The sequence below is a fragment of the Scyliorhinus canicula genome, chromosome 11 (genome assembly GCF_902713615.1).
Source record: "Scyliorhinus canicula chromosome 11, sScyCan1.1, whole genome shotgun sequence".
Lineage (NCBI taxonomy): Eukaryota > Metazoa > Chordata > Chondrichthyes > Carcharhiniformes > Scyliorhinidae > Scyliorhinus > Scyliorhinus canicula.
In genome coordinates, this window is record NC_052156.1 from 72,178,551 (window position 1) to 72,192,860 (window position 14,310).

The 14,310-nt window shown below is 43.6% G+C and overlaps 1 protein-coding gene across 1 annotated transcript in view; it reads left to right on the top strand.

Annotated features, from left to right (window-relative positions):
* LOC119973763 (protein bassoon-like) overlaps positions 1–14,310 on the top strand; it is a gene marked incomplete at its 3' end in the record, with an annotated part of 474,382 nt that overhangs the window by 386,543 nt on the left and 73,529 nt on the right. The window contains 3 exon segments of the mRNA XM_038812186.1: positions 6,867–8,001; positions 8,004–12,250; positions 12,356–14,128. Coding sequence (XP_038668114.1) covers positions 6,867–8,001; positions 8,004–12,250; positions 12,356–14,128 — 7,155 coding nt within the window.

Below are 14,310 nucleotides of genomic sequence, written 5' to 3' on the forward strand. Positions count from 1 at the left end.
AAAAAGGTTCAATATTTAAAGTCTTTTCCTCACTTCACTGCTCACATCATCACACACAACACTTAAGCATTTGATTGCTTAATTTTTACAGTTGCACAAAATGTTCTTTTCAAATACCTTCTTGGCGATTGCGAGCCTGTATTTACAATTGTTTCATTGTCACACCTTTTTAATCTATCACTGGTGTGTTCAGTTTAATAGCCTTAATGTTGAATAGTTTGTTTAATTATTTCACCACAAATATTCTACCAAAAAACACATTTAAAAGTAGATAAGTATGAAATGAAAAATGAAAATCACTTATTGTCAGAAGTAGGCTTCAATTGAAGTTACTGTGAAAAGCCCCGAGTCGCCACATTCCGGCGCCTGTTCGGAGAGGCTGGTACGGGCGTTGGTCTGCTTTAAAAGCCAGCTATTTAGCCCTGTGCTAAAGCTATTTGCTTAAGTTCAGCATTCTGATATACCCCAACTGGCAGACTAATATACGATTGCAATTTGAGCTCCCATATTGTCTTTGGCTTTGGCTTACAATTTTCATTTCAACAACAAATTTATTTTTAAGCTCTGTTTTAAATATGGGCTTCACTAACTCTACGGTGTCTAACCCTAATTTATTATCAATATGCTTATATCTTCAACGATTTTCACTCTTGGCTCTAATCTTACATTCATATCACATCCAATTTGCACTTGAAATTTCCCTGCTTACTTTCCAATGCAATTTTGTTATTTTGAAAGAATAGTGGATGAGATGTTTGACCAGATCAGCACCTTTTAAACTTTCAGTATAGCCTCTGTTGACAGGAAGTCCAGTGTTCTGAAAGTGTATCTCATCATTCTATTTACTCTTAAAGTAGCCTCACAATATTAACTAGTCATTGAAACTGAGGAATAAATTGCTATTTTAGGTACATTTCAAAGTCTCCCTTTGGCAGTTCAATTCAAATACATAAGAACTAGGAGCAGGAGTAGGCATATGGCGCCTCGAGCCTGCTCCGCCATTCAATGAGAACATGGCTGATCTTTTGTGGACTCAGCTCCACTTTATGGCCCGAACACCATAACCCTTGATCCCATTATTCTTCAAAAAACTATCTATCTTTATCTTAAAAACATTTAATGAATGAGCCTCCACTGCTTCACTGGGCAAGGAATTCCATAGATTCACAACCCTTTGGGTGAAGAAGTTCCTCCTAAACTCAATCCTAAATCTACTTCCCCTTATTTTGAGGCTATGCCCCCTAGTTCTGCTTTCACCTGCCAGTGGAAAAAACCTGCCCGCATCTGTCCTATCTATTCCCTTCATAATTTTATATGTTTCTATAAGATCCCCCCTCATTCTAAATTCCAACGAGTACAGTCCCAGTCTACTCAACCTCTCCTCGTAATCCAACCCCTTCAGCTCTGGGATTAACCTAGTGAATCTCCTCTGCACACCCTCGAGCGCCAGTACGTCCTTTCTCAGGTAAGGAGGCCAAAACTGAACACAATACTCCAGGTGTAGCCTCACTAACACTTTATACAATTGCAGCAGAACCTCCCTAGTCTTAAACTCCATCCCGCAAGCAATGAAGGACAAAATTCCATTAGCTTTCTTAATCACCTGTTGCACCTGTAAACCAACTTTTTGCGACTCATACATGAGCACACCCAGGTCTCTCTGCACAGCAGCATGTTTTAATATTTTATCATTTAAATAATAATCCCTTTTGCTGTTATTCCTACCAAAATAGATAACCTCACATTTGTCAACATTGTATTCCATCTGCCAGACCCTAGCCCATTCACTTAACCTATCCAAATCCCTCTGTAGACTTCTGGTATCCTCTGCACTTTTTGCTTTACCACTCATCTTAGTGTCGTCTGCAAACCTGGACACATTGCCCTTGGTCCCCAATTCTAAATCATCTCTGTAAATTGTGAACAATTGTGGGCCCAACACTGATCCCTGAGGGACACCACTAGCTACTGATTGCCAACCAGAGAAACACCAATTAATCCCCACTCTTTGCTTTCTATTAAGTAACCAATCCTCTATCCATGCTACTACTTTACCCTTACCGCCATGCATCTTTATCTTATGCAGCAACCTTTTGTGTGGCACCTTGTCAAAGGCTTTCTGGAATTCCAGATATGCCACATCCATTGGCTCCCCGTTATCTACCGCTCTGATAATGTCCTCAAAAAGTTCCACTAAATTAGTTAGGCACGACCTGCCCTTTATGAACCCTTGCTGCATCTGCCCAATGGGACAATTTCCATCCAGATGCCTCGCTATTTCTTCTTTGATAGATTCCAGCATCTTCCCTACTACCAAAGTTAAGCTAACTGGCCTATAATTACCCACTTTCTGCCTCCCTCCTTTTTTAAACAGTGGTGTCACGTTTGCTAATTTCCAATCCGACGGGACCACCCCAGAGTCTAGTGAATTTTGGTAAATTATCACTAGTGCATTTGCAATCTCTCTAGCCATGTCTTTTAGCACTCTGTGATGCATTCCACCAGGGCCAGGAGACTTGTCTACCTTTAGCCCCATTAGCTTGCCCATCACTACCTCCTTAGTGATAACAATCATCTCAAGGTCCTCACCTGTCTTGGCCTCATTTCCATCAGCCACTGGCATGTTATTTGTGTCTTCCACTGTGAAGACCGACCCAAAAAACCTGTTCAGTTCCTCACCCATTTCCTCATCTCCCATTATTAAATCTCACTTCTCATCCTCTAAAGGACCAATATTTAGCTTAGCCGCTCTTTTTTGTTTTATATATTTGTAGAAACTTTTACTATCTGCCTTTATATTCTGAGCAAGTTTATTCTCATAATCTATCTTACTCTTCTTTATAGCTTTCTGTTGCCCCCTAAAGATTTCCAGGTCCTCTAGTCTCCCACTAATGTTTGCCACTTTGTATACTTTTTCCTTCAATTTGATACTCTCCCTTATTTCTTTTGATATCCACGGTCGATTTTCCCTCTTTCTACCGTCCTTCCTTTTCGTTGGTATAAACCTTTGCTGAGCACTGTGAAAAATCGCTTGGAAGGTTCTCCACTGTTCCTCAACTGTTTCACCATAACGTCTTTGCTCCCAGTCTACCTTAGCTAGCTCTTCTCTCATCCCATTGTAATCTCCTTTGTTTAAGCACAAAACACTAGTGTTTGATTTTACCTTCTCACCCTCCATCTGTATTTTAAATTCCAACATATTGTGATCACTCCTTCCGGGAGGATCCTTAACTATGAGATCATTAATCAATCCTGTCTCATTACACAGGACAAGATCTAGGACCGCTTGTTCCCTTGTAGGTTCCATTACATACTGTTCGAGGAAACTATCGCGGATACATTCTATAAACTCCTCCTCAAGGCTGCCTTGACTGACCTGGTTAAACCAATCGACATGTAGATTAAAATTCCCCATTATAACTGCTGCACCATTTCTACATGCATCAGTTATTTCTTTGAATATTGCCTGCCCCACCATAATGTTATTATTTGGTGGCCTATAGACTACTCCTATCAGTCACTTTTTCGCCTTACTATTCCTGATTTCCACCCAAATGGATTCAACCTTATCCTCCATAGCATCGATGTCATCCCTTACTATTGCCCGGATGTCATCCTTAAATAACAGAGCTACACCACCTCCCTTACCATCCACTCTGTCCTTCCGAATAGTTTGATACCCTCGGATATTTAACTCCCAGTCGTGACCATCCTTTAATCATGTTTCAGTAATGGCCACTAAATCATAGGCATTCACGATGATTTGCGCCATCAACTCATTTACCTTGTTCCGAATACTACGAGCATTCAGGTAAAGTACATTATGTTGGCTTTTATACCTCTGTTTTGAATCTTAACACCTCGATCAGGAACCTCTCCTAAATTATATTTCCTCTTAACTTTTCTCCTAATTTTCCTTGTCGTTGAACCCATATCTTCATGTAACAACCTGCTGCGTCACTTACCATTTATGTTTTTACTTCCCATTTTATTCCTTTTCGTATTACTGGGCCTATTCACTGAACTTCCCTCAGTCACTGCACCTTGTACTGTCGTTCTTTTTGATTTTTGACTATGGCTCCTCTGCCTTACACTTTTCCCCTTACTGCCCTGTCCCTGTTTTCTGTTCCTGTTTTACTACCTTCCGATTTCCTGCATTGGTTCCCATCCCCCTGCCACATTAGGTTAAACCCTCCCCAACAGCTCTAGCAAACCCCCCCCCCCCCTCCACCCCGCCAGGACATCGGTTCCAGCCCTGCCCAGGTGCAGACCGTCCGCTTTGTACTGGTCCCACCTCCCCCAGAACCGGTTCCAATGCTCCAGGCATTTGAATCCCTCCCTCTTGTACCATCCCTCGAGCCACGCATTAATTCTATCTATCCTGACATTCCTACTCTGACCAGCTCGTGGCACAGGTAGCAATCCTGAGATTACTACCTTTGATGACCTACTTTTTAGTTTAACTCCTAACTCCCTGAATTCAGCTTGCTGGACCTCGTCCCGTATTTTTACCCATATAGTTGGTGCCTATGTGCACCATGACAGCTGGATGTTCACCCTCCCATTCCCCCCCCCCCCCCCCCCCCCCCCCCCCCCCAGAATGTCCTGCAGCCACTCCGGGACATCCTTGACCCTTGCACCAGGGAGGCAACATACCATCCTGGAGTCTCGATTGCGTCTGCAGAACTGCCTGTCTATTCCCCTTACGATTGAGTCCCCTATCACTATAGCTCTGCCATTCTTCTTCCTGCCCTGCTGCACAGCAGAGCCAGCCATTGTGCCATGAACCTGGCTGCTGCTGCCTTCCCCTGGTGAGCCATCTCCCTCAACAGTATCCAAAGCGGTGTATCTGTTTTGCAGGGAGACCACAGAGGATACTTGCACTGCCTTCTTACTCTTGCTCTATCTTTTGGTCACCCATTTTCTATCTCCCTCAGCAACTTTCACCTGCGGTGTGACCAACTCGCTATACGTGCTATCCATGATGTCCTCAGCATCGCGAATGCTCCAAAGTGAGTCCATCCGCAGCACCAGAGCCGTCAAGCGGTCTAACAGGAGCTGCAACTGGACACACTTCATGCATGTGAAGGAGCCAGGGACAGTGGACGTGTCCCTGAGCTCCCACATTGCACACGAGGACCATGACACGGGTCTGGGATCTCTTGCCATGTCTGCAATCTTAGGTTAACATATACAACTACAATTCCAAAAAACGAAAGAAAAAAAATTAATAAATGAATTAGACAATGAAGAGAAAAACTACTTACCAGTCACTTACCAGGGATAAAAAGCACCTCCTCCCCACCTAGCTTCAAATTCCCAAACTCACTCTTTGCTGTGTCTCACTCTGGCTGTGTCTTCTCTGGCTCACTGGGAGAACTCACTGGGAGTGAGTTACAAGTTGCTCTTTTAAATTGGCCTTAGTTGACTCCCCTCCCCCACCTGTAATTAAAGTAAACTTGCAATATACTTACACAAAAAGATTAATTTTAAATATACCACCAGTACTCCTTTTGGCTGGCCCAAAGGAGGAGCATAAGTTGCTCAGCATTATCTTTCTCACCCACCTGTGGAAGGAGATATCCCAATCTGCATTTGCTTGGTCCAAATTGGAAGTTAAGGATAGGATTAAGTCTGAACCTTGGAAATACATGTAATTAATTGTGAGTTAATGTTTCAATGCATCATACCACTGCAGTGCTCAATAGGTCTGAATATGTATCTCCTGCATATATTATTAAGTAAGTCTCACATATGGCATGTACTACTTGTTGTCACAATTGTGATGACACCATATCAAAATTTATAGTGGGGAAAAGGTATTAAATTTATAACTGTAAAAGCCGATCTGATTGTGATGCTATTGTTGGAAGCCACCCACTGTTGGTGTCATTTTGCTGATTGTTCAAATCCTTTTGCCATTTTCTTCTTCACCCAATTTTCACTTTTGTGTTTGCAGGCTTTATTTTTAAATTCACATTTTAGATGTTATGTCCTCTTCGTCAGCCCTCCTGATACTTCTCTGTCACCCCTCTCATGTGCAGAATCCCCATGCTGCATATTGCCTGAGGGTCAACCTCGGTGTTCCACTGACTTTCCAGAGTCTTATGTAAATGTCCACGGCTCAGTTTGAAAGAGTAGAGATTGGGCTAATAGATTAGAAAAGTGACAGACCACGAGGAGAGAAAGATCAAGACAAAGAGAAAGCAAGCACATGATATCAGAAAGGGCAGCAGGATTTTTGTGAACAGTCAGAGAAAAAGATCAGGGAATATTATAAAAAGGGAAGAGACAGAGAGCAAGACAGATTTCAGAAGACTGCATAAAAGCAACAAGTCTCAGGTTATGGAAGGAAGCAAGGGAGTCACTGGGATTTTTACAGCCTTGAAACATGCATTGCCAGTTAGTGTTTCAGTAACCAAACATTATTTATGTGACCCTCACACGACTATGACAACCTGCTTGTACTATGAATAAGGCATTAGCAATGAGTTCTTTGAACTCCAAACAAGACCTTTTTCTACTTAATGTGTTAACTTTAATTAACCTGTAATTGGGAAACTGAGTTGTAATTTTAATTCATATTATTATTCATTATCGTACATCATTCATGCGATGTTCACATTGTTTATCAATCTGTAATTATTTTCAAGTAAACCAGTTGGTTGTTTATTTGAAGACCATTTTAGTTCCAAATGCTTGCTAATTGATTTCCTTTTGAATTTCAGTTATTAAACAAAGGCACGACCTATCTGGCACTGCAATGCTTTGCAAGCTTTTTCTGGTGACACAGTAGAATACAGGTTGCAAAAGTGTGATTACTGATTGTGACCATTTGTTGACAATAATCTTTTTGTTGTTTTCAGGAATTGAGTAAAGGCTACCCGCAGGAGCTCTCACGTAGCCCACAAAGCTTAAGCGATACAGGCTACTCGTCTGATGGCATATCTAGCTCACAAAGTGAGATTACAACTTTATTGCACCAAGAGGGACAAAAGTTTAATGAGTCTGGTCTGCTGCTGCAGAGTCCAAAGAGTCCATCAGAGATTACAAAGTTGGAGAGCACTGTACGTCCATTGCTGGAATCCCAAAATATTCGAGATGAGGCTAAAAGAGGGAGGAATGCTCAGAATTTAAGTGAAGAACAAAGGCAGCGACATAGACCACGATCGCTTTCAATTACACCAGAGTCTTACAGTTCAGATGAAGAGCTTGAAGATATACAAGAGGAGGATGAAGATACGTTTGAATTTGAGGACCAAAGTGAGCGAAGAGAAAGCCTAGAGTCACTGGATGAATTTGGCAGGAAATTGCGGCATGACTATATTGAAGACAGTAGTGAAAGTGCAGTATCACCTCCCCAAACTAAGAACATACACGTAGGTGCAATATTAACAGATGAAGAATTTATGCGAAGGCAACTCTTAGAAATGAGTGCAGAAGAGGATAACACCTCGATGGAAGCTGAGGATTTGAATAGTCGTTCTAAACGCAGTCGTATGAAGAAGAGTCATAAACATAATTCAGAGTCCAACAAACAAAGCCCATCAAAACAGCAACTGGATCCTAATGCAATGAGCAACTTTGAAGATGCTACACTGGAACATTATGGACAGGAAGAAAGCCAGTCATGGCAAGAACAGAAGGAACAAGATGATGCATACAGAGAATCTATAACTCATGCAGAAGAGGATTCGGTGGGAGAACCAGCTGGGCTACGCCGCTTCAAGACTATTGACTTGAACACCACAAATACATACCAAGGTGTCGAAGTTTGTGGTGAAACAGATCTCAACATTGACAGAGAACCTGAATTAGAGATGGAAAGTTTGACAGGGTCACCAGATGAAAAATCAAAGGGTGAATACTCATCTACATTGCCACCCTCAACACCTACCTTTTCATCAGGCACTTCACCAACTTCTGTCTCTTCATTGGAAGAAGACAGTGACAGTAGTCCAAGTCGAAGACACAGACTTGAAGAAGTTAAGCAGCAAAGAAAGCTAGGCATCGTTCACATGGCCCTCTATTGCCAACTATTGAGGACTCTTCTGAGGAAGAGGAGCTACGAGAAGAAGAAGAGCTCCTTCGAGAGCAGGAGAAGATGCGCGAGGTTGAACAGCATCGTATTCGGAGCACAGCACGCAAAGCAAAAAGAGACAAAGAAGAGTTAAGGGCACAGAGAAGACGGGAAAGATCCAAAACACCACCAAGCAACCTTTCTCCCATTGAGGATGCTTCTCCCACAGAGGAGTTGCGGCAAGCTGCAGAAATGGAAGAACTCCATCGTTCATCCTGCTCTGAGTATTCACCGACAATGGATTCTGAAGCTGAAGGTTTTGAGATAACAACCTGCAGATTGTACAAATCGGGCAGTGAATACAACCTCCCATCATTTATGTCCTTGTATTCTCCAACTGAAAAATCAACTAATGCTTCAGTGAATCAAAAACCATTGAAGAGTGCAGAAGAAGCATATGAGGAAATGATGAGGAAAGCCGAAATGCTAAAGACACAGCAACCTACACAGAACATGTCTTATGGCAGTGCTTACCAGCAGGATGATTACATGCAGAATAATTACAAATCCCAATCTTCAGATGTCTACAGTTACACAAACAATGAAATAGCATTATCCCAGACAGGTTTACAAAGTGAGCTGCAGAAATCTGAAGCATATGAGAGAACCGTGAAGGCTGCTGCGCACACTCCCAAATTGTCTCGCTCACCATCACTTGAGCTCCGCCTGCAGCAACAAAATGCCCAGTTACAAAATCTTGAGAGGTCGTTTCAGGAAAAGAAGCTTCTTGATGCACAAAGTGCTTATTCAGAACTCGCAAGGCAAACTGATGCACTTCTTACACCTGGAACAAGCCCCACCCAGTCATCTGCACCAATGTCTTTTATTTCTACTCGCGCCAATAGAGGCATCCCTGATGTTAGGGTAACCCAGTATTTCACTAGAGATATGCAGGATCAAAGCCAGACTGCAACACCTATTGGAACAAAGGGCGACACTTCACATATTGTCACAGCCTCTTACACAACGTACAACAAAAAATCAGCTGTGACTGTGGCCACTGCAATAGCAACCCAATCCTCTATTTCTGCAGGATCTACTCCCATTGATCGAAGTATGGGATACATTCAAGCAAGGCCCTCAGATCCTAGCAGCGTAACACAATATAGCTCACAAAATAATATCTCTGGAAGCAAGAAATTCAGTGAATCCTATGAGACTTCTAACCCTGATGGAGCAGCCACACAAACGTCTGGGAGCTTTTTCAAAAATTCCAGCCCTGAGGAGCCTCTTTCTCCAGCTTCACAGAGAACAGTATCCAGAACTAATATGTCAAGAAGTCCAATGTCTAGTGGTAAATCCACTACAGAATTTTCAACACAGACATCTAACACCAGAGTTATTTCACCTTCCAATGTGACCATGGCCCCATCACCCTCCACAATGATGGCTCAAGGAACTCAAACTTCAATTAGGTCACCTCGCCTAACCAGGCAAATATCTTCTCCTGACTCCACATTCATGGTTATTACTCTGGCATCAAATATTTCATCCACAGCCCAGCCATTGACTGTCAATTCATCTGTCTCGCCAAACACCTCACCAACTCGGTTGAATCGACAGCAAACCTTGCATGGTTGGACTCAACCAGTGACTGCTTCATCACAACAGCAGGTACAGCTACAGTCTGTGTACACCAAGGCATCATCACAGACTGATAGAATATCTATGATTCAACCAACACAGAGAGCTTCGACAGTTGTCACAACTTCTGCCGTGCTTGGTCAGGGTATGGTTCCTCTAGAAAACACCTCTTTAAACAAAACATCATTGATCTACCAGAATGCAAATGTAAACTCAGTGGAAGTTTCAAGGACTTGCAGCTCTGTAGTAGATCTCCGAACAGTTAGTAAATCACCTCCTGTAATCATAACCGATCATGGCATGGATTTGACATCTTTAGCTACAGAAAGTAGAAAATATTCGCTTGAATCAGACCAGATTCCTTGCCGTCAGTCCACTGCCGTGCAGCCATTAATCATGAATCTTAATGTGCAGGAACATCCACATGTAAACTCAACTCCTACTACAACTGTGGGCATAACGATAACATCATCTGTGCTAATTTCCCAGGCCAAAGTACCAAAGATATATGGAGATCCTTTCCAGAATCTTATGGACCTTGGTCATGACACAGCAACAGCAATCTGTCTCACACAAACAAAACAACTTGAATCAATGGTCCAACCCTCCATTGTAACAGACAGTATAAACAATATTGATATGGCAACGGTCACAACAAAATCGGGCTTTACTGGTCAAATCCAACCACATTTTGCTAGATTTAATTTGGCTAACCAAATGGCTCCAATTCGCAAAGTGGACATTTTAGTGAACCAGAGCAATATCAGTAACGCCATTAGTGCGAGTGCCATTCCTAGGTCAGTACCTCAAGACAGTGGCTTTATCACCTCACAGGTACACAAAGAAGCATCACTGGAATTAAAGCCATCTGCTCCTTCAGCAAGCATGCTTGGAGTGAAAGCACACAATGTAATGGTGCAACTAGACAGCACAGCAACTGGCACAGTTACAAAGCTGATAAAACAAGATCCTCCTTCAAATGCTTTGGATCTGACGGGAGCAAATCCAGAAAGGGCTGTTTGTTGTGATGTTGTGTATAAATTTCCTTTTGCTGGTAGCTGTACAGGGGCATTTAATCCTGGCACCCAAACTCCAGAGCAAGCAATGACTGAACCACGGCAGAGCGACAGGAATAGTGCTCAGAAGTACTATGACAACAGAACTCAGGAACTTGTTGACAGGTACCAGTATAAAGAGCCAATGGCTACTTACAAGGATGGTTCTAATTTGTATGAAGAGCACAAAGCATTTCCTCAGGTATTTTCTGGGCGGCTACATTCATCTATGTCAGACTCCAATTTGTTAGAGGCTAGTCTTAATTACAGTCTAATGAAGGACGAGCCTCTTTATCACCCACCTGGAGGAGACGCCGCTGTAGATCTGAGTACAATGAGACAATCTTACAATTTAGCTTTCAACCAGGGGAGAGATTGGGGACTTGGAATGCAGTATGGTTCCTTCACTGATCTGAGGCAACAGTCAGACATCTTCAGCCAACCCACACCAATGCGAAGATACAGTTCAATGTCTAATATTCATTCAGATTATCCATACTCGATGCGAGAGGATCCGCCAAATTTTCAGGAGGCTAGTTTGGCCCACTATAGTGCGACCACAGCTCGAGAAATCAGCAGGATGTGTGCAGCTCTAAATTCCATGGATCATTATGGAAACAGGTACACAAATAGTTCAGATTCCCTGCAATATGGACCAGCTGGGCCAAATGCACACTGCAGTGAGCTTGCAAGGAACAGTGCAATGTCGAACCAACAAGGAATGACACCCATAAAACAAGGTATGATGTATCATCCATCCTTATCTGACTCTCGACGTCGTATTGCAGTGCACGGCTTTGGCAACATGCCACAAGCTGTACGCATGAGAGCCATAAGGCACATGTACCCTCCTGCTGCTCCTGTGAGAGCACCTGATGGCATGATATACTCTACAATCAACACTCCAATTGCTTCCACTCTCCCTATTACGACACAGCCAGCCTCTATCTTGCGCCCAATGTTGAGAGGTGTTTACAGACCCTTCTTGCCTGGCAATGTCACAGCTGTGCCGTTGGCGAGGTTGACCAGACTTCCTCTAGTTGCACCGAGGATGCCTGCTGCACCTTCTGGGCTGTACCGTTACCTGCCGCCAAACAGATTTACAGCTGTCCCTACAAGTTCTGCGGGGGATGCACCTATATATCTAGGGAAGCCTGGAACAGCACCCATAAGTAACGTTAGAACTGCAGGTCTGAATACAAATCAACTTGTACCAAGTCAGACCATACAGAGGCCAGAGCAAGGTGGTATTCCGCAACAAAATGCTTCAGCTCCTGCGGCCCAGAAATTCATCCCAGATGCTAATCAGTCTAAGCAGCAGGCAGACGTTGGGCTCATGCAGCAGCAGCAACAGCTACAGCAGCAACTGCAACAACAGCTCCAACAACAATTGCAGCTTCAGCAGCAACTACAGCAGCAACAGCAACAACAATTGCAGCAGCAGCAGCAACAACAGTTGCAGCAGCAGCAACAACAGTTGCAACATCAGCAGCAGCAACAATTGCAACAGCAGCGACAGCAGCAGCAGGAAGTGAAACAGCAGCAGCAAGTGCAGCAGCAGCAAGTACAACAGCAGCAACAGGAACTTCAACAGCAGCAAGTACAGCAGCTGCAAGAACAACAGCTGCAAGAACAGCAACTTCAGCAACAGCAGCAAGCAGAACAACAACTTGAACAGCAGAAAGAGCAGCAGCTACAAAAGCAACTGCAGCACCTGTTGCAACAGCAACTGCAGCAACAAAAGCAACAGGAAGCCCAGCAAAGTGATATTGCATCGACTGGTGCCAGTAGAAGAAAGCAGGAAGAAAAAGAGGAAGAGCATCAGCGAAAGCACCAGCAAGATCATATTCTGCTGATTGAGCGAGAGCGCGTGGAGTTGGAGAAGGTGAGGCACCAACGTCTGCAGGAAGAATTGGAACGCCAGCGCCTGGAGCTGCAGCGCCATCGGGAGAGTGAGCAAATCATAGTGCAACGCGAGCTTCAGGAGCTGCAGACCATCAAGCAGCAGGTTTTACATCAACAGCAGGAGGAGAGACAGGCCCAGCTTGTGTTGCAGCGAGAGCAGTTGGCACAACAGAGACTGCAACTGGAGCAGATTCAACATCTGCAACAGCAACTGCACCAGCAGCTGGAAGAGCAGAAAGTCCGAAATACTGTAAATTTCCCTGCGGTTTGTGATCCTTCTGGTAGGATTAATCCACACACTATGTCAGAGATGGCTATTGAGATGCAAAGAACTATAGGTCAGAATGGCCAGTACTGGCCTGTGAATCAGCCATACATAGAAGGTGCCCCTGTTGTCACCACTGCTCAAGAAACATATTTGTCTCCACATCACAGGGGGTTTATAGAAGCACCACAACGATCTAATTCTGAACTGTCTCTTCGAACTGATGAACACTGGGAACATAGGAGCATCAAGAAGCGAAACTCCATGCCGAGACTTAAGGATGGTTACGAGGGAGATGATGCATCGTTGCGTGATCAGTATGTGGTTAAGAAAATAGCAGACTGCAGTGTACAGACTGATGATGAAGAAGGTGAAGAATGCTATTACATGTCGCGTCGGAGACGAACTAAGAGAAGTGTGGATTGCAGTGTACAAACAGATGACGAAGATGGAGAATTGGAACAGCCGACTCGTAGACGCCGCTCCAGGTTCTCAAAGCATTCCGATTCTAGCACAGAACACAAACGAGAAACATCAAAGGGAACCTCCAGTATTGCCATACAAACAGTCAGTGATTGCTCTGTACAAACAGATCCAAATGAGCTAGGGCCAGTGTCACCCGCCATCCATATCACACCTGACCCCCGAGTGGAAATTGTAAGATATATATCTGCTCCTGAGAAAACCTACAAAGGAGAGAGCCTTGCTTGCCAGACAGAACCAGAAGCACAGTCACAAGGCATTGTTGTCCCTCAGTTTGCAATTCCAGCCACCATTAATCCCTATTCCACTAACATACAGATTGTAACATCTGGTCCTCTGGATCAAACTAATACCAGACAGCAAGGAATTATGATTGTCCCAAAAGTTGAGAAAAAGAAACCAGATCCTTTGGAAATAGGATATCAGTGTCACCTCCCACCTGAGCCTTTGCCTCAAATGATTCGTCCGCCTCCTAAGTCTCCCCAGGTTCTATACTCTCCTGTCTCACCACTGTCCCCCCATCGGCTGTTAGACTCATCTTTCACCTCATGTGAGAAATTAAACAAGGCTCATGTTACTCCACAAAAACATTTCACCACTGAGTCACCGAAACGGCTGCAAAGTCTGCCTCGGCCAATCAAAGTGATGCAGCGCTCCATGTCTGACCCTAAGCCTATCAGCCCGACCTCAGAAGATTCCGGAAAATCCAGATTTTTTGCTCAGCATCATCATCAACAGGGCCTGCACGGCAGCCAGGTATGAAACAATATGAATTGAGGTAGCACAAGAAAGCCTGGGTTTTGGAGCTACAAAAATCCAACTTTACTAAATATATATTCAGCAAACAGAATAATGTTGATATGCTATCTGACTTGGTGTGTTTCTGATCATTCAGTGTACCTGAAATACCCAAACATTGTGCTTTATAAACCACTAAA